At 30.3% G+C, this 20,774-nt stretch overlaps 4 protein-coding genes and 1 long non-coding RNA gene across 7 annotated transcripts; 3 read left to right on the top strand and 2 right to left on the bottom strand.

Moving 5' to 3' along the window:
• The first annotated feature begins 1,682 nt into the window (after window positions 1-1,682).
• On the top strand, window positions 1,683-5,953 carry LOC138180254 (U6 small nuclear RNA (adenine-(43)-N(6))-methyltransferase). Of its 2 annotated transcripts, XR_011173241.1 has the most exons (7): window positions 1,683-1,934; window positions 2,040-2,259; window positions 2,333-2,473; window positions 2,551-2,908; window positions 2,982-3,180; window positions 3,258-3,843; window positions 4,461-5,953. XR_011173241.1 is itself a non-coding variant. In XM_069113928.1 (6 exons), the coding sequence occupies exons 1-6, from the start codon at window positions 1,761-1,763 to the stop codon at window positions 3,774-3,776; spliced, it is 1,611 nt and encodes a 536-aa protein (XP_068970029.1). In that variant the 5' UTR covers window positions 1,683-1,760; the 3' UTR covers window positions 3,777-4,351. The 2 variants fall into 2 exon arrangements, 1 of the variants encoding a protein (XP_068970029.1); XM_069113928.1 differs by lacking the exon at window positions 4,461-5,953 and having other exon boundaries at window positions 3,258-4,351.
• On the bottom strand, window positions 2,968-18,178 carry clu (clustered mitochondria protein homolog). Its single transcript, XM_069113925.1, has 17 exons — window positions 17,882-18,178; window positions 10,956-11,242; window positions 10,433-10,855; window positions 9,974-10,340; window positions 9,603-9,739; window positions 9,239-9,519; window positions 8,944-9,070; window positions 8,686-8,860; window positions 8,403-8,605; window positions 8,184-8,325; window positions 7,904-8,109; window positions 7,605-7,811; window positions 7,432-7,530; window positions 6,999-7,343; window positions 6,639-6,911; window positions 6,425-6,550; window positions 2,968-6,347 (listed from the first exon to the last, which is right to left on the bottom strand). The coding sequence occupies exons 1-17, from the start codon at window positions 17,970-17,972 to the stop codon at window positions 5,607-5,609; spliced, it is 4,230 nt and encodes a 1,409-aa protein (XP_068970026.1). The 5' UTR covers window positions 17,973-18,178; the 3' UTR covers window positions 2,968-5,606.
• Window positions 11,921-12,956, top strand: LOC138180260 (uncharacterized). Its single transcript, XR_011173242.1, has 3 exons — window positions 11,921-12,068; window positions 12,185-12,327; window positions 12,418-12,956. It is a non-coding gene; the product is annotated as an uncharacterized LOC138180260 (long non-coding RNA).
• A 139-nt stretch (window positions 18,179-18,317) lies between the features above and the next one.
• DENR (density-regulated protein) lies at window positions 18,318-19,608 on the top strand. 2 transcript variants are annotated; one of them, XM_069113932.1, is made up of 6 exons: window positions 18,318-18,488; window positions 18,588-18,718; window positions 18,818-18,902; window positions 18,981-19,160; window positions 19,259-19,398; window positions 19,469-19,608. In XM_069113932.1, the coding sequence occupies exons 2-6, from the start codon at window positions 18,617-18,619 to the stop codon at window positions 19,511-19,513; spliced, it is 552 nt and encodes a 183-aa protein (XP_068970033.1). In that variant the 5' UTR covers window positions 18,318-18,488; window positions 18,588-18,616; the 3' UTR covers window positions 19,514-19,608. The 2 variants fall into 2 exon arrangements, with proteins under 2 accessions (XP_068970033.1, XP_068970032.1); XM_069113931.1 differs by having other exon boundaries at window positions 18,319-18,488; window positions 18,567-18,718.
• On the bottom strand, window positions 19,529-20,368 carry crcp (CGRP receptor component). Its single transcript, XM_069113934.1, has 3 exons — window positions 20,170-20,368; window positions 19,821-20,091; window positions 19,529-19,748 (listed from the first exon to the last, which is right to left on the bottom strand). The coding sequence occupies exons 1-3, from the start codon at window positions 20,175-20,177 to the stop codon at window positions 19,650-19,652; spliced, it is 378 nt and encodes a 125-aa protein (XP_068970035.1). The 5' UTR covers window positions 20,178-20,368; the 3' UTR covers window positions 19,529-19,649.
• Between the last annotated feature and the right edge of the window lie 406 nt (window positions 20,369-20,774).

The raw sequence follows: 20,774 nt of genomic DNA, 5'->3' as shown, positions 1-20,774 counted from the left end.
ATATTACATATTAGTTGGATACCAATATGTGAATCAGTTAAAAAGCAATATAAACGTATACGTACGCTCATCTTTGTTAAAATAAATCAAACGATATCAAATGTTTTGCATCGAATGTCATCAAATTACATTCTCTACACCGAATCATCCTTAATTGTGACAACGTCTATACGTTTCTTATTCCTCCGAAGTCATCTTCGTACTCAACCAGTGACCTGTATAAAACGTAATCAAAAATTTAGAATTAATGTATAAAATTGAATTGTATTAAAATGAAACAATAATTAAACTCAAATTCTGTCTTAAAAGCTTATAATACAAGCTATTAGCTACTATTATTAAAACTAACACTTTGAATAAGTTTGAGAAACTATAGAATTTCGATATAACAATACTTAATAAAATATTAAATAAGGACGTATTACATATTATTATTAAACAAGCCTGAAAATAGCTGATAGAAAACAATAGAATACTGACAGAAACATACGTAGTTAAAATTACCCACTTCAAAGAACATCACATCTTGACACCACGCTTTTCAACGGTACAGTGATGCTCCGCGCCAAAACTTTACTCAGTTAATTCCTGATTGGCTGAAGCGGAATGGCTTCTCTTTCATTCAAAGCTGTGCAGAAAATTGAAATATTGTATGCCGGGAATTTTGTTTGGGTCAATGAACTATTGGGTTGGCAACTAAGTGATTGCGGATTTTGTCATTAGGTGGTATACCAACCCAATATAACAGTTTCAAAACAGATAAATATAAGGAGTTTTTGAAGTTTGCGATCTTTATCTTCCTTACGTCGATAATATTAATCGAATTCAGTTCAACGCTAATCTTTCTTTATCATCAATGGACAATTAAGTGTAATGAATGTAATGTTCCTCTTTTAATAAATAAAATAATACAAGTAATTAAGATCATAAATCAATTAAATTAATATTTTAGGATAGCCTTATATTACAAACTACAACAAACTTGTGCCAAAATATAAAATTTATACTCCGCGCCTCGTTATGTAGAAAAAATAAATTTTATTTCACGAATACAACAAGTGAATTACCTTAAGAAAAATAAAAAAAAACAATTATTTAAACAATTATTTAGGCAAACATTTAAAAAATACACGCTAACAAATTTTATTAAATAAGTACTTCGCAAAGAGGGTATGAAATTTTTACGTCTCTTTGCACGGATCAAATAGAGTCAGATATCGACATTCTTGTTAACAGCTTAAATGAATTTATGTATAGTGTTGAGTGGCTCATGGATGGCCTCTTGTGTAAAATTTTATTCCTCCGATGCAAATGATAACCAGTTGCGATCGGAATTATGCTTTTATATAATTAAGAAGCTTATTAAATTGTTAGCGAGATTATGACCGAATATGAACTGTTTTCTATAATCTTTAATGAAGTAATATTTTCTGAAGTATCGTAGAAATATTATTTTTTAGTTTTATAAAAAACTATAACCTTAATTCAAACCAGTACTATACTGAATCGATAACATCACATGTGACACGAAGATGGTAAGGTGATCAGTCACCCTAAAATGTGTAACATGAACTGATTACATGTCACGTCTATTCTATAACTCGTCTGTGACTATATTACTAGTTTATTGAACAGTCGGTATTTCAGAATATGGTATACAAAGTCTCTTAAGATGCCGGGTCTATTCTGTATCTCATCTATGGTTTTACATTAGTAAATAAAAAATATTTGTTACTGATTGTTATGGATGCATATATTTTATGCAAATTAAGATCATAAAACATGTATTGACATCGTTACTGAGAAGAAAAAAAAATAATTGTTCAGAAATGTCGTTAAGAAAGTTTATGCACCCAAGGAATATATATAAGAAAATACCAGACTTTAAAAAACTTGTTTTGCTATATCCAGAATTTCGTGATATTGCAATTGTTGTAAGCTACATATTTGAGCAATTGTTTACTATTATTATATATACCATCTCGTACATAAATATAATATATATTATCTATTTAATGAATTATATTATTATATTATAGAATTTAACCGGCAAGATAAAGATTGACTTTAAAAGAGAAGGTACTCTGCAAGTACTCACAGAGGTATTATTAAAACATGATTTTAATTTGCAAGTAAAAATACCTCCAAATAAATTAGTACCAACTCTGCCATTACGCTTAAATTACATTTTATGGATTGAAGATTTAATGAAACATGCTTCTTTCAATGAAATGAAGGAAGTAATTGGCATAGATATTGGTATATTGGAAATCAAGTTAAGAATAAAATTTTGTATTAGAAAATTTCAGTGATAATAATCATTTTTTTATAGGTACTGGGGCAGTGTGTATTTATCCTCTATTGTTTGCAAAAATGTATGGAAATCAAATGATCGCTACAGAAGTTGACAAAACAAGTATACAGACAGCTATTGAACATGTTAAAAATAATAATTTGGAAGACATAATAAAAGGCAAATTAATGACACATTATTTATCTTATAAAATATACACAAGTTTATATTTTTTACTTTAGAATATTGTTTTGCAGTATATAAAGTGGATGAAAGAACAATATTGAAAGAAATTATAAAAGAGGATAATGTGTATCACTTTACAATGTGTAATCCTCCCTTTTTTGAAATAGAAGGATCGTCAGAGAAAATTATAAAGCAATTACCACCAAGAAATGCTCCAACTGGAAACGAAGTTGAACTTACAATTCAAGGTGGTGAAAGAGCATTTATAATGCAAATGATTGAAGAAAGTATGGAAATTAAAGAAAAGGCAAAAATTTACACCACTATGTTTGGTAGAAGAAGTAATTTACTATTCTTATTAAAATTTCTAAAGAAAAAAGGCATAGAAAACTCAACATGGACAGAGTTTTGTCAAGGTCACACAAAAAGGTATATATATATTTACAAACATTTTTTATTTTAAATTTTTATTTTGTTATTTGTGAATATTATTTTTTAACAGATGGGGATTAGCTTGGTCATTTTTACCTAAAGATGTTATTAATTTGACAAATGCGCCTGTCATTCGAAAAAGTGGAGATTATATTGCAAAATTACTGAAAGAACAACGTCCGATAGAGATACAATTCCCAATGCGACATAAATTTGCTTCTTTTGACAACCTCGTTAATTTTTTGGAAGAAGCAATGGAAGAGTTACATGTAACATTATATTTATATTTCCATCATGTTGTATTTATAATATTTTAGTTTTTGACATATTTTTCATTTTCATATAGATACAAATCGAAGAATTAAATTTGCCAATTGGTAACTTTAATGGTTGGTCGTGTCAACTAATTGCGGGCAATGATACATGGTCGCATGCACGTAGAAGACGTCGATTAGCTCAAAGGTTAATGAATCAATCTGTGAACCATGACACAGGACAAACATCTGTAATAAATGATATTACAGAAAACGATACAGAAAAATTAATAAAGAATAACTCGGGAGATATCGTGAGAAAGAACGAACCTTTGTTAATATGTAACTTTTTTGCTGAAGTGATAGAACATGAAGAACCTGAAAATGATGAAGTAAAAATATCTATGATCTTTGAAAAAGGAATTGGTGGCAAGGTTGCTTTAGAAACGTTTCGACAGTATTTAATAAACAAATTAGATGTTAGAAAATATTTTCAGAAGCAGCATGAAAGACCGAATAAAAGGAAAAGAAAACGATCAGAAACAAGTAAAATCGAAATAAATTCGGAACAAGTCGAAAACTTGCACAAGAATGATACGGAATCTGTTTAAGATGTCAATTTATGTTCTATACAAAATGATTTATTTCATACGCAAATTTTATGAAATTATATAACAGGTAACATATGTATGAAGTATTTAACTTTATTCATAATGAATAATCCTTATTAACTAGCATTCTTTATCGTACATTTTGGCTAACAAGTGCAGTATAATTCCATATTAATTCATATTATAAAGTATACAAACTCGTTCAACAGAAACTATTAAAAACTTTTCATTTATTCGCCTTTCGCTATTATTATCGACGTTACTATTGTAAACATAACAAACTCAAAACAAAATTTTTTCATTTAAAACAAATATCAACAAATTATAGGTATTATTTCTCAACTTAATTTTTATGGTAATATGATAAAATTTTAACATAGCATATTTCTAACATTCGTTTTAGCGAATGCTATTTGATAAAGATATATGCTTGGTAACAGATAATTCTCAGTGTTTATAACTCTAGAACTAACTGCAGTATTTCTAATTGTAATTAGGAAATTGACGCTACTTCTATAATATGTTGATTAATGAGTCTCTTTTTGATAACTGTTATTAATGATCATGAAATATAACAGCACACTTGTCATTATACCATGCTTTTCCTGCCACCACCATATTTTTTAAAAACATTTTTCCTTCCCATATAACAGGAAATTTGTTTAGATTCAAAATTATTTTCAGATTTAAATCCTCATGTAAGATGATAAAAATAACGATAAAACAACGATGATAAAAAGATGAAAGGAAGCTTTTCATGTGATGCATACAGTATAAAAACGATTAACAAAACTAAACGAATTTGTCTTGTTGAATACGATACAGATACCGTTCCTCATTGATTTTCGTGTGATATCAGTTTTACCTATAGCATTTATATTGAACTCAACAAGATTCACCTCAAATTAATAGTATCTAAAGATAAAAAAACAATTATATGACTTCATTATGTATTGAGTTCAATGATGACAACTAAAGTGGGAAAGTGACAGCAATGCCTAAATGGAACAAAATAATGATTTCAAATATGTAGTAATAAAATAACCTATCGAAAGTGTAGGAAAAAACAATTGACTTATATTCTACGATAATAAAGTCCATTATTTGTTTTACAAATAATTATCGTAGCATTTTAATTTTACTGGTACAATGCATTTCCCTCGAGTTTCAGCAGCAATTGTGCAATACGCTGGAACAAATATTAGTTTACTATTTCGTCAATCGATAGAAGAGTAACGTATGCAATATCCATAACTTTTATCGTTATGACATAGAATTAATTGAGCCTTTTGAAAAACGCGACAATATTAGGCGACACAGATATTTATTTATATTTTTATCAAATCATACTCTCTTTTTATCTGTCCAATAATTTGTGAAATTCATACATCAAATTACGAATAAGATTTGGATAAGCAAGTGCTAAGGCAATGAAATTTTTCATTTAGAATTATTTACATACGTGAAGAATCAATTTTTTTCGTGTATGTATTATATGCAGTTATAAGTCAGTCAAATAAATTCTGTAGCCTGGCGTATTGTAGTTGAGCATCGCGAGCCATTAGGAAATCTAACTCTTTCGAAATGTTTCATCTATGCTGTTGATCGCCACATTATACAAGTTCGATTCCGATAGCACTTTATAAACGTATATACGATACATCAAATAACGATCCTTATCTCGAGCAAACACTTCCCATTTTCATTTTATCCCAATCAGTTATACATGCCGTACTCGCGTTACTCTTAAAAAAAGATCGGACGCGGGCAGGGAAAGACTAGGATTCAGAAAAAACTACTAAGTATCATCATTAGCGGTTTAAAGCAAGCTCAGCTCTCTGCTACTATTGGCTCTAACACTGTTTTGTTTTCCTCCAACTTGTTCAGTTCTTTCTGTGCTTCCGCTTTCTTTTCTATTTTCTTATTCTCCTTCTCGTCCTTTTTATTCTCTTTATCTTCCTTTTTGCTTTCTTTTTCGTTCTTTTTATTCTCTTTCTCCTCTTTCTTATTATTGTCTTTTTCTTCTTTCTTATTCTCCTTCTCGTTTTTCTTGTTTCCATTTTGAAGCGCCTTTATCTCCCTGTCAGGTGTTTGTTCTTTCTGTCGTTTCTCTATTTCCGCTTTAAAATTCTCAATATCCTGTTGGCTGATTTGAACAAATAGAATACCATTGATTACATTCAACATATCAAGTACGGATCCCATACTGGGCGGTTGCACTTGAATCGGTGGTAGGCTTACACCGGATTTTCCGGTATAAATTTCGTTCATCTTTTTCTGTAGAACCACGGCCTGTTGCGTTAAATGTCTCAAACAGTCGCTACTCTCTTTGGTTTTTTCATGATCCTCGCCTAACTGTTGCTTATAAATAGCGTAGGTTTCCTTCTCGTTATTTAAAGCCGCTCGGAAATCACCCATACAAGATTGAGTTCTTGCGACAAGATGATAAGAAACAGCAACTTTCAAAGATCGTGGCCCGTGATATCGAAGGTTTAGAGCCAAAGCATGTTCCAAAAATCGGAGCGACAATTCATATTCTCCGACAGCATGAAGAATCAATGAAATATTGCTCTAAACAAACAATTAACGTTGGTCAAGGTTAAAGGTATTAAAGCTTTAGAATTTTTAGTATTCGCATAGATACTCACGTCAAGAAGTGCTACTTCTGGGTGGTCTTCACCACAAACTAGTAAGGCTAAATAACGTGCTCTATATAATAACCTAAGTGACACAGAGACTTGACCATTGGCAAAAGAATATAGGGCTAGACGGATCTGTTGACAAATAGAAAAATAATATTAGAATAATTGCAATTATTACATATATTTAATCATTAATTAAGTGCGTTTACTTTATACCTACATATTCAATAATGGTATATGGATGATCTATACCGTTGACTCTTTCTGACATAAGGACTGCCTTTTGTTGAGTGGCAAGAGCTTCTCCATGCTCACCCATTATGTAATTTAATCGCGCAAGCATTCTAAGACACTGTGCAATTTCGGGATGCATTGCACCATATACATTATTCAATAAATTGAGTGCCTCGCTAATCAGTTCATATCCATCTTTCAAATAACCTTGTTGAATTTTGCTTTGTCCAGTTGTATAGAAATTATATGCATCACTAGCCTAAATGAAGTAATAGAATAACTTCTAATAACTTATTATGGAAATTTCTATATGACTTATTTTTTATATCCTAAATGCATTACTTACTCTAGGATTGATATGCTTCACAACAGGGAATATATTAAGTATATCTTCTTCGAAGAACGTGGCTCTGTTCTTATTCTCGAAGTTATATTCACGTAACAAAATTTGAATACCAGTCTTTATACAGAAATTACGAAGCAAAGAAATTTTCTGAAGGTGAAAATGTTCTATCGTAGCATCCAACGATTCCGGACATGGTGCTTCCCAATCATAATAACTCTTTAAATCTGCTTTAATTTGTTGCCAAAGAGATTTAGGCGTTAAGGAAGCCCACTCCACTTCAGACTGTTGTGGACCGTTATTTCTACCTTTTCTTTTATTGCGTCGTTTGGCAGTTTTACTTTGAAGCTGAAACCGAAAATTATATAAACTTTTATGTAGAAAATTATTTCGACTATTGATATATTATTTAACTGATAAACAAATGTTGCCGTACCTCTTCTAGATTTTGTTGTGGATGAATGATTTGTGCAGAAGAGAATAAGCAATTTAAGAAATGACTGATAGCTGCAGAAAGACTCATTAATTCCGTACCCTAAAAAAAGTATTAGGTTCTTACGTTCATAAAATTTAAAATAACCACTTTAATTTCAATTTTAATAAATATACCTGCATATAAAATGTAAAAATGTGTTTCGCCGAGCGTAAAATAAGTTCCGAAACAGCAATACGTTTCAGATATTGCAGTTGTGGAACAGTAGATAACATGTCTGCTAATTTACCAAGGTATCGCACGTTGATGCCTTTACCGTGTAAAGCTTCTACCAATATGCTGCCATCCATTGCAGCAGCTGTATGATCTAAACATTCTCGTATCTGTAATAAAAAAATTGAATTAAATATACATTTTTTGTATACAAAATTGTATCGATACATTAAATATAAAAGTATTCTATATCAAAACATACAAAAGTGGGTATTTGTACGGTAAGTAAAAAGTCGGCCGCATCTTGTACCAATTGTCTTTGTTTTTTTAAAGCAGGCCCATCTGGATCTGGATGTTTGACACTCGGAGAAAATACGTCTGGGTTAAACCTGACATCAAATTCAGCTTCCCGTAGGCTACCTACTGCTGCTGCTGCACTGCGAACTACTTCTTTCGTACTTTCTTCCACTTAAAGAAAAAAGATTTAAATGAAGAATTGAAGTAAAACATTACAAATAAAAAAGAATAATTAAGTTACATACACTCTTGCTTCTCTCCACCAGTGATAGAGTCAGTTATACTTTCCACGATCTTTTTGGCTTCATCCGTTTCTATTAGAGTATGAGAAGAATCTTCTTTGTTACTATCCACTGCAACGACATTCAATTCTTCCTTTTTATCTTCCTGAAATTAATACAATGCCAAATAATAACAATGTTTAAAACTAATATTTACTATAAAGTTTGAAAAATTTTGTTTACTTTAATAGTGGTTTCATTTTCCTTCTGTACTTTTCTTACGGATGTAAGTTGTTGTAGATGAAAAGCGACGTGTTTAATAAATTGCACGTATCTAGCTTCAACAAAGGAGTCGATCAATTCCTGACGAAGACAGGCTAATTTATGCTTGTGCTCAATTGGAAAACCTAAAGCTCTAGCTTCTTTACTCAGTTCAACACCTTCCACTACAAAAATCAGAGTAAAAGTTTTATAATAATAATAGCAGTAATTAATTCTGAACTTTTCGTTAGTTATATAAACTTACATTTAAGAAAATTGACATCAGGAGGGAAAGTTCGTAATAAATCCAACACATAATGTCGAGAGTCATTTCCGATTATACCTTTGCATTCTACACTGCTGCAAAGTTCAACCTCCTCCCCAACATCATTGATAACTTTATGAGGAAGAATTTTTAATAGTTGACCAGTTTTGTTCAACTATAAAACATAATACACATGTGATATAAAATTCTAGATAAATACTCTTCAGAAATTACAAAAAAGCATTATTGTAAACTAACCAATTCAAGATACTTTGGATGCGAGATAACCGTTTTCCCAAAATCTATAGAACCATAAACAACAGATTGCTCCTGCTCGCGTTCCAAGATTCCAGGGATGATTGACTGAGCGGTGACACGATATCCTCTATGCAGAGGAATACGAGTGATTACCACGAAAACTTAACATCCTTTCGATCGAGATGTAAGTTGCGATAGAATACTGAACAAGTATGTACAAATGATCCGCTACAAAATATCCACGTCGTACAAATAATGTGATGAAAGGAATGCGTGTGTCTAATTTCCTACAAACCTGTAATCGATTACAACGGTACCAAGCGTATAAGGGCCGGGTAGATCAATAGCAGCATATACTCTAAGACCTTGTAAGTCGTTTTTAGGCGCGACGAAAGCAGCTGCATCGCCGCCAAGCTCTTTGTAATGATCCCTGACATCGAACCCAAGAGAGAAGAAAATATTGTTCCAAATAAACATTTGCATCTTTGCCTCCTCACCAGGGTTTATTGCCATTACGTTACCGTCTATCACGGCTACAGCACCTCGAGTAGCAGCAGTGACAAAATCACTGTGAACCTAAACACGTCATCCATGAAACTCAATTCGTATTACTGGAACAACGTCTCGAAATGCAATTAATGTGTCAAATTTTGACATACTTTAAAAACAGCACGTTCTCTAAGCAGTCTTTCGGGCAAGTTCTTACGAGGTAACTCTCTCGTTGTTTGCAACTCCTCGTTCCAATCTCGAGTTTGACCGGGAATATGTTCTTCGTACCCCAACTTAGAAGAGAAAGCTGTATGCAAATAAATAAGATGAATGATTAAACATAGAATCGTGTGTACTCGTGATGCAACACAATTAACACCTTAACTATCCAATTAATTTAAAGTCAGTAGAAGTAATAATAGTAAAACATATATCTTGTAATGAAAAAATCTAATTCAAGTATTGCACGTTATACGTATGTATGACTAATACAGCATTTAATATGAAAGAGTTTTATTAATTTGTATAAAACGAAACATACTATCTTCAGCGCGTATTGCATCGATTGTATGTTCAATTTGAGGCGCACACCAGGCATAAAGTTGATAAGGTGCGGCTACTCGTTCAAATGGATGTCTCTGCGTTCTTCGTCTTTGCATAGCAGTGAAACCACGTTTAAAAGCCGGACTGAGCTGGTTCAGTAGTTCAATTAAACTATGACACAAATGACTCGGAGTCGCTGGTTTCGGATTAAATACTTCCTTTGTCGATTGATTGAGGAAGAAACCTCTGACACATGCAGTCAAATAATATTGCTTGTCTTCTAACGTTACCACATGTAGATATAATAAATCACCATGAAGCTTTCTGTGACCGGGTGGTGGATTCCACCCAGATGTTGTTAATACCTACAATAAATAAATTAATAAATTAAATATTTATATTAATAATAAATTAGACGAAGTAAATAATTTATTTATAGATATGTTATATCAGTTACTTTTAAACAAGGAGGGCATTTTTGTTCTTTGGCTTGAGGTTGTAGAGGTAGTAATGGCCTGTCTTTACAGCCAGGTATAATATAATCAGGTGGAGTACAATCAACCGAATCTGCTCTGCTCTTCTTCTTCTCAAGGATGTCGCCGTTAGTAACCACATTTAAAAACGATAAACTACTACATTCGACGCCATTGTAAGCATCCGCAGGATCCACAGATTTCAATAAATCTCGCACGTGCCTAACATGTATACGAGCTTCTCGCATTGTATACGGTTCTTCCACAACTTTAATAATGGAACCTTCTTTTAGGCCTTCAATATTCTTCAGCTCAGCAAAGTTATCCAATGTGTTACCATCGAATTGAAGGGAAAAACATGTGCGATGGCAGGTGTCCTCGCGATCCATGAGTAATTGATGGATTTCCTAAAAGATAATAAAATTTATTATCTAATCTTCTCTATTAACTTGATTTTTATTAATTGTTGTCATAGGAAAAGAAATTCTTGAATGGATGATTAGTTACCTGAACCAACTCCATACTGGAAACTTGGATATCAAAGGGCTCAGCATTTGGACAGATGATCTTAACAGTGAATCCCATATCTTGAATAAGAAGGATTTCTTGCTCGCTCCCAGCATCCTTATCACTATCTTCTTTCTCGCTTTTCTCATTCTTTTTATTCTTGTCTTCTTCTTTCTCCTTCTCTTTTTCGTTCCCTTTCTCTTTCGTAGCTTCGACTTCACCCTTTTCAACGACATTCTTCGCAGTTGTGCTCACATTTCCGGTTTCCTCTACGACTTCCTTTAGGTCTAAACATACAATCCACGAATTAATAAATTGGATTAATAAATAAATAAATAAATAAATAAATTAATAAATCAGACATTGGAGTTTATAAAAAAAAGTATATCAAATGAAGCAAATGAACAATTTTTACTAATCGAGGATATTATATTAAACATTAAATATAAATCAAATATCAAAAATAAATAACATAGCAACAATTTTGCTTTTAGCTTATTTAATACATACCAGAGCTATGAGTATCTTACTGATTGATAGTTGGTTAAATATGGGAACGTTTGCATATTTTTTATTTATATATATTATCCCGAAAGTTAATTTGCGATTTTATCGTAAATTTACAATACTTGCTAAGTACTACTTTACTAAATAAATATCTATTGAACTATATCAGACTTATTTACATGGTTATTTTACAGAATTATGATTATTTATGCAATTATTTTATCGAACGATTTTCAAGAATCAGTGAAATCATAAAACAAGCAAAATAATAACTAACAATATGACAATAAAATAATTTATTTCAAATATTATATTATCAATTTCATAGTGGCTTCACCGAACAATTCTCAAGAACCAAAAAAATAATAAAACAAGTAAAAATAATAACAAACGTTTTACCTTATTAATTTTGATAATATGTTAGATGAAACGTAATATGTACGTTTGTTTCTATGTTTCAATGTAGACAACGGTGACAACGATACGAATAACCGAGTCCACGCGTTATTTCCATGGAAACAAGGCGCATTTTCGACTAGATACGACAGTGGATATCCGTGGGGCTGCCACTTGCATTCACCAATGTACTTATAAATAAACGGCAATGTAAATAGTCTGCACTCAAATGCCGTACTAATTTTATCGATACTATGTTTGCGATATACATCCATTTCTGGCATACGCCGATGTTAGGCAGTTATAATACTAATTACAATTCATAGAGAGTGTGGCTTGCTTATCAGTGACTACTGTAACCCTATGATGATGGCAAGTCTAAAATACTCTAACATGTTTCAAATAATTTGGATCTGTGAAACCTTGATCTTTACTGGCCTTCGCTCTGTAATGATCTGCATATAATTCGGTAACAATTGAACGTGTGCATGAATAAGTTAAGAGAGTATGCAGAATCAAATTTTAATTGATAAAAAATTGAACTTTGATGTCTTTCTAGAATGATACTTTGATGATGATTAGAATACGGATTTATATGCATGTATGAGAAGTTTGAAGACTCAAAAATACAGAGAATACACGCATTGAAATGTGTACTCATGCACATCATTCTTTGAAAAGATGTAATTTTCCTCTATATTTTCTACAATTAATGTTTAAAATTTCATATACCTTGAGATATACTTCATATACCTAGTAAAGTTACAATGTAAGAATTTTATGTGAAAGATAATGTAAAATGACATATATGACTCTTTATAAAGACAATTTTTAAAGCTTCATGAATAAAAAAAAATATGCACAAATGTATAAAACATCTAAAGTAAAAAACTTGTCATAAAATTAAATATATGAGACAAATCGCTAGTTATATTCATAAAAATATAAAATTGCATAAAAATTTTACGATTAAAAGTGCAAGACAAATAAAAATAACAATCGTAAACCAAGTCTTTTTTCATAATTGAAGAGCTGAAAAATAAATTATTATTATTATTATAAAATTGCATAAAAATCCACTATCTACTGATGATTACAGATTAGAATAATTGCAAAAATAAACAGTATATTACATATTTATATATGTATATGTTACAATATATTCTAATAATATACATAGATATTAAATGTTAGTAATAATTTTTTCAAAATAAAATCAGTATATTGATAGTATAAAAATTATTAGATAAATGAATGGAGAAGGAAAAGAAAAAACAAACAGAATTGAAATAAGTATTTATTTGTCTATGCATAATAGGTATTGTGTGTGATAAATGGATAAAGTTGAATTGAGATTCTATTTTAATGTTTGATTAGATTATCGTTTTTTCTGTATGGATTGGCTGTGCATTACTCTACGCGGAAATTTTTTATGTACTTAATCTCTTAAGCAGATATTATTAATCTAATAATGATTTCTATATATTATATAGCTACTATTTCTAATATATCGCCTTTTCTCAAATTATTGTTTTAATATGAAACCAAACGTTTTTCTTTCGTTGAAATTACAGTCGAAAAGATGGAAATTGAATTTAAAATATACATGTGTTGATGCAATAAATGATTATAAAAATCGTTATAATATCTTTTTAAATTCCACTTTCGTATATACAAATTTTGTTAAAAAGAGGAACAAAAATAAAAATATTATAAATATTACAATTTTAAATAAATATTTCAGTACTCGGGTATTTTAAAATAAATAAACGTTGAATATTTATTACGAATTTAGGAATTATGTAACATAATAACTGAATCAAAAAGATTTAATAAAAATTATATGTATAAGGTTAAAATTATGTTTGTCTTCAAGTACTTATATCCATTCATGCTGGTCTATTTGAAGCAGTTATCGATTTTTCATCGAATTATCTTCAATCAAAATCTTATTAATCTTAGAGGGCGTTCATCTATGATTATCAAGATCGAAAGAAAATCAAAAGCGAACAATCTTTGGAATATGTAGCCGCAGTATTTCTTTATGCATATAATGATTTCCTCTGACACGTTGAGCGGCACGAAGGTCATTGGTGACACACGATACCATGTATGTAAATTTTTTAGAATGATTAAAATAAGATAAATTTCGCTGAATAAAAAATTTATTTACATTTTTTATTTATTTTGATTTAGATAACATTATCAGAAAAAATTTGCAAATAGAATAGAATATTTTGGAAAAATTAAGTGTTATGGTATAGTTTATAAATAATAAACATATCTATATATAATAAAATTATATATTATAAAGAATACATAAAATTCTCGTAGCAATCAACGTGTTAAACTATCTTTATCGATAATTTTGCAAGCAAATAATTTCAATGCTATATGGAAATTATACACATGATAACATTTATTTTTGCAACAAGGTTAACATGAAATTTCTATGAGGAATTGTACGAATCTTGTTCTACAGAAATATTTAGTAAATTATCTGTTTTATAGTTATAATGATATGTACAACAAGATATTTTTATCAGATTTATTCTAACACATTTCTTATCGTGAAAATTAAATCGTTCGATTGCATGGTGTTATGAATATGTGTATTCATGTACTATCAAGTTACAGCAATTTATCTTAGACACCGATTGCTTTATCTCATTCTTATCATACATCTTACTGGTTTGTATGAAAACGATCCTCCTTTTTTGGATTTCTCTATTACTAAGAAAGAAGATAAAAAATTTAGCCGTGAGAAAAACTCGGAGATAAAAAGATGAAAATGTGAAAAAGATAAGGCTTTCTCAAAACGATCTTGTATTTCTTATCTTGCTTAAGAGATTTTTCTAAAATTCTATCTTTTAAAAACTAAGAAAAATCAAACAATAATAAAAACTTGTAAAAGTAAAAGAATTCATATTATTTGATGGGAAAAAATAATTTAACTTATCATATAAAGTTATTACATACATTTAACTTATTATATAAAAACGAAATGATAGAAGCAGAAAACATTCATACATCTTAATTTAATAGTTTTTAATGATAAAAAGATGAATATAATATCATGGAACTGTTTTTATATTCATTAATAAAGAAAAAGATTGATAATATCATTAATGAATAAGAAGATTCGAAAATCAATTGGAAATAAGATCAATCAAAGCAGAATAGCGATCTGTTGACAATAGACGAGTTACAATCGCAGACATTTGAATCGATATGTAAACATCGAACTCGGCAAGTACTAACCATTGACTTACACATGCCAGAAGATATAATATTTTTCGTTTCGTTATTACAATCAGAAAAACTCGACAAGTTTCGAAACCATTTACGAAGCGATTATACATGAATAGGTTGATAAGAATCTCTACAAATCTTAAACTTTAATACATATTCAAAACAACTAGCTTCGACATAAGAAATACCATAGATAACGGAAACAATGAATCGTTTTACCAAACCTAACAAACAATCCCGTAACATAATCAATAATTCTATATTTTTCGTACATAAACGATAAAAGAGGCTTTGTCAAAAGATATTTCAATAACAGAATTTTTCATAAGATGTAAAAATTCTTACATAACCATTTTACGACATGTTTACGAAAATACAAGTAACCCATAACCTGTTCATGTTCATGTAATTGTTAAATGTGCATATATATACACATATAGTCAGAAATATACACATACAGAAATTTTTAATGAATATATTATGTGCATTATATGGAACTAAAATTTCGTTAACACTGTAAACAGACAAGACTATCGATATTATATCGGTAAACTTTGAAACCAATTTGAAAATGGATATGAAGGTTACAAGATATTTATTGGAAGCATACACGTCGTGAAGATCACCAAAATATTTGAAGTCGATTATTTACTATATTAATAAGCCACAATATTTTGTGCGACTACCTTTAACACTAATTATATGTTTAAGACTACTATTTATGCCGTGTATATATATATAGTGAGAGACGATTATTGTAATTATAACAGTAAAATTTGAAACGATTCTGAATATACATATATATGTATGTATGTATATATGTATGTAGATTCAGGATCGTTTCAAATTTTACTGTTATAATTAAAATAATCGTCTCTCACTACAGTGCTAACGAAATTTCAAAAAGTTTCGTATAATGCACATAATATATTCAGAAAAAGATATGTAATAAGTGTTTGAATACTGTCGTAAGCAATTGCATGTATATTATAAAATGTAATTTAAGAAATTTCCAAATTGTACGAGATATTTGTTAAAATATCATTTTAGTGTATCAGAAACCAAAGACGTAAAGGAAACAATGTCAGAAGGAATACCGATAACCCCTACTATCGATAATTCTTCGCAATTCACTATTGTTCTTTCAAAACACGTGACCCTTTATAAAACTATCACTGTCCTAGCATCGTTTAAATTTAGCCCTTTGTACTTTTATTATTCCTTTCATCTCATTCAAAAAAATAGAGAAAACGTATTTTAATTACAGAAGAAATCATCAAGTACAAAATATTATAGTTAAATTGACATATAGTTATATCAAATATATTTTGCAATGCACCTAACACAAAACAAAATTAAAATAGAATAAATTTCACAATAAAGGTATTTCGTTAAATAGTATTTGAACATTTCAGACACATTTTTCATAATTTGAAATTTCCTCGTTTCTACGCCTATGTACGAGAGGTCATTAACATGCACGTGTTTTCCTTCGGTTCTTTTTTTCACGAAATGAGAGTTCTAAAACAAGAGCAAATTAACAGAAAGGGTCTAGCGTCAATCGACAGTGATGAATAATACGTCTCTAGAAAATTTATAGCTCTTTCTCAAAATAAACATATTCACTTTTCATTGACCATTAGAGTTTGAAAATGAGCTTAAACATGTACCATAAGGTCATTCAAACTGAACTATCATTAACGAGAAAAGAGAGACAATTGTGCAATATAATTTACATAATTCTCATTGTTCCTAGATATCCTCTGCCTAGTACAAACCAATAATAACTATGTATATATGACGAAAATATGAATATCACTAAATGAAAGATTATCTTAATCTGATGATCAATAATCATTAAATTAGGTATATTTGTGCATTTAAGGGAAATTCAAATAAGTAAAAATACTCAGAACGCAATAAACTATACAAAACTATACAAAATAGCAAAAAATTACTAGAACATTGCTAAGTATAAGTGTCACAATACTTATAAATAAATTTCTATTTAGATTCTATTCTTTCAGTACACAAAAATACTTATCTGTTCAGCAGTTTAGTAGTTATTTAACATTTACAGACATAACAGGATAATAATAGAAAATAATAATAACAAGCTAGCGAACCACGTTTTACGAGTGTGAAAATTTTGAAATAAAGAGAGATGTATTGAAATGAATTAAACAGGGCAGGTAACATGGTTTCATCATCCAGAGAGAAACTAATCACGTGCTACAAGCAAATATCCTTAATACAAATAATGTATTTCTATCTCAACACCAATGGAAAATGCGGAAAGTAAGGAAAGGTTAAATGGAGACTATACATCGATTGAAAGGTGCATCTTCGAAGGAAGAAGCATGTCAAACGATACATTTATGCGTTCATGTATAATTGCTTGCAAAATGAGGGGCAAGGGGTACGACTAATTATGAGAAAAATGAAATCATTATCTCTTGGTAATAATCGGGCCGACAAAAGGAATAAGATTCGTCTGCTAGTTTAGGTCGTGTCTTCTGCTAGTTTTTCTCTCGTAAAAGTTATGTGTGGCTCACATGACCCTGCAATACATAGATTCGCGCAATTCGCGCGTTACATAACACAGAAGGCCCGGCTTTTGACTGAAGCGGCATCGTTAAAAACGCACATTAAAACGGATAGAACATGGTAACCTGATCGAATCATTATATAACATGATCGGCCGTACCCTGCTTAACCATGAGAATAAGAAAATTGATGGTCGCCGGTTCTAAAATCATGAGTATACTAACCAGTACTGGCCCCTTTCTCATTGCCATTGAGCAGAGGGATTTTCATACTCCCATTTTCCGTGGTGGTCTCTATTTGTGTGACCAATGTCATTTTTCTTTGACAATTTTTATCAAGCTTTCACACGACTCTAAAAACAGGCACGTGCTTATTATTCACAATAACACGCGCGCACACTTCGTTGAAATTATACCGTAAAAACGACGTCCGACTCTTTTCACAAGGCAGCACACTAACTCTGAGGCACACCGAGCCGCTTTTCTGTATTGCACGTGCGTTTCGAACGAAGTACAAAGTCTAATACACACGATTGGTTGCCTTGTCTAGCGGTTTATCGAATCACCTCCTCTGATTGGTGCTTCTCGTCACGTGATCCACCCCTCGCCGTTCTTTGAACGGTTATTATTTGTCGTTGCCGGTGTATCAAACAGTATGGTTCCTTTTGAAGTTGGACGTTATTAGAACGTTCCTTCGTTGGTAGAAATTGGTAGAAATGAAATCGTTTTTTGGCACCTAACAAAACGGAATTAAAATTACTAGATGTCGGATTGCTAACCTTATGTGGCTACTCATTTGAATAAGAAATTGTCTGGACCTTATTTAAGAAAGGTATTATAGGAGTACAAAAACATATTGAAAAAAGAAAATTAATTGAAGAAATTAATAAGGGATTAATTTGTTATTTAGTAAATTCGTATCAAACTACAGGAAACTGTAAGGTTAGGTGTCTTGATAGAATGTCGGCAGAGGAATCTTCAAATTTGCGTTTAGGACCTGATCCCAATGTCAGTTATCCGATACAAGTACAATATTGTGGAAATTGTTCTCTTCCCATCGAGGTAAGACAATCTTAAACAATTGGTATCTCAAATTTATATTGTATGACAAAAAGTTAATACTTGGATTTTTTGAAAATGTAATTCCCATTTGCATCACAGTATTGTGAATATTATCCAGAATATGAAAAGTGTAAGCAGTGGCTAGAAAGGAATTTACCAACAGAATTTGAGAAAGTTAAATTAGGTAATTATAATTTCTATATTGTTATTCTAAATTGTAAGTTCTATTATCATACTATAAATTTTATTTACTTGTGAGCAGTAGAAGATACTACTACAGAGGCAGGTGGAGGTGAAGATGAAAAGAAACGACAAAAACGTGGTGGCAAAGGCATGCTTAAGACAAAGAAAAAAGAAGACGTTCCAAAATTAGTGACCGTATCTAGAGCACCTAGAGGGAAAAAGAAATCTGTTACAGTTGTTACTGGTCTCAGCACTTTTGGTAATATAAAATGCTTATTCATAGCAATTCATTTTTTTTTTCTAAACAAGATAGTTGCTTAGCTGTAAAATTAAAACTTTATGCATATTAATTTACAGACATAGATCTAAAAGTAGCTGCAAAGTTTTTTGGTAGTAAATTTGCATGTGGATCTAGTGTAACAGGAGACGATGAAATAGTTATACAAGGGGATGTAAAAGATGAACTATTTGAAGTAATTCCAGAAAAGTGGCCACAAGTAAGGACAATAATTGTTTTTTTGAATAATATTAAAAATACACAATCTATGATATTTAACAAATTTTTAGATTGATGAAGATTCCATAGATGACCTGGGGGATCATAAAAGATAATGAGGAAACCGAAAGTTTATTTGCACAATGTATTTAATATTATATCATTTCCATTTCTGTTTAATATAAATAAAATGTACATAAAGTATATAAAATGTTTTTAGGAACTTTGTACAGTTAAAGTAGTAAAACCATGCTATCCATCTTGTTCATCTTCACCTAAGAAATTTCCTACTACTTGAAGTAAAGAATTTACTTCATCGTCGGTCAAACGGTCTTCGCTATCCTCTATAATCTAAAAAATATATATATACATAATTATATGTACTTTCAAATATTATATTTCTTATCACGCACTTTATATTACCAGTTGTATTTCAAGAGGTGTTTTAGGACACATATTTAAAAGAGTTAATTTCTCGCACTTTGTTAGTTTATAAGGTTCCAATGCTTGTAGAAATCCTCTAATTTTTTCAGGTGTTTGCCTTTTACATGGAGTCTTTTCTAAATATCTTATAGTCTGATATGTTATACTTGCTAACTGATTTTGTTTCATTTTTTGTTTTTTATTTGATTTTATATTTTGCAGAATATTTAGAACCTCATAATTGCTTAAGCAAGCTGAGCAATCCTTGAGCCTAATATAAAATTTATTCTGAAAGTTTTTAATAGCTACTCACTAAAACAATTATAAATACGAAAAGATAGTTACTCACACTTCCATATTAAATATTCAAACAATATTTAACTGTGATTCTCTCTTATATTTCCAATTCAAAAATGTATAGTAAGGTTAGGTCCTCATATTCATCGATATTCTTCAGACACAAATATTTGATTCCGATATAAGCATAAGTGCGTGTGCATGACACGCGCTGAGGGATCACAGCTGACTATAGTTATATTTTAGATTTTGCAAGGCTGTATATTGGTAAGTTGTAGCCCCCATAGGTTACTCGATAGTTATAAAGATAAAAAGCAAAATATGCTAATTATATTTACAGTGTTATTGATTAGTTACTATTATTTAACACTTTCTGACATTTAGCGATTGAATATTACAATTTAATTAATAAAGGAAGACGTAAAGAGAAATATATAATAGCATTTAATTGCCCATAATTTAATTGTTCATAATTTTAACATTCTAAATAGACGTAAGATAAATTATAATTAACTATTTAGCAACGATTATCAAATTTTATTTTGGAAAATATTTAAAGTATTTTATTTCAATTCTAAATATTTTTTTTATTTCTTTTTATTAAATGATTTAATATGAAAATGATATTAATCGAAATATACATAAAATTTAATTTTA

The sequence above is a fragment of the Bombus flavifrons genome, chromosome 5 (assembly GCF_040668555.2).
Source record: "Bombus flavifrons isolate JBK064 chromosome 5, iyBomFlav1_principal, whole genome shotgun sequence".
In the NCBI taxonomy this organism is placed as follows: Eukaryota; Metazoa; Arthropoda; class Insecta; order Hymenoptera; family Apidae; genus Bombus; species Bombus flavifrons.
Note: the sequence above shows the minus strand (reverse complement) of the source record. Positions and strands in the feature narration are given on the sequence as shown.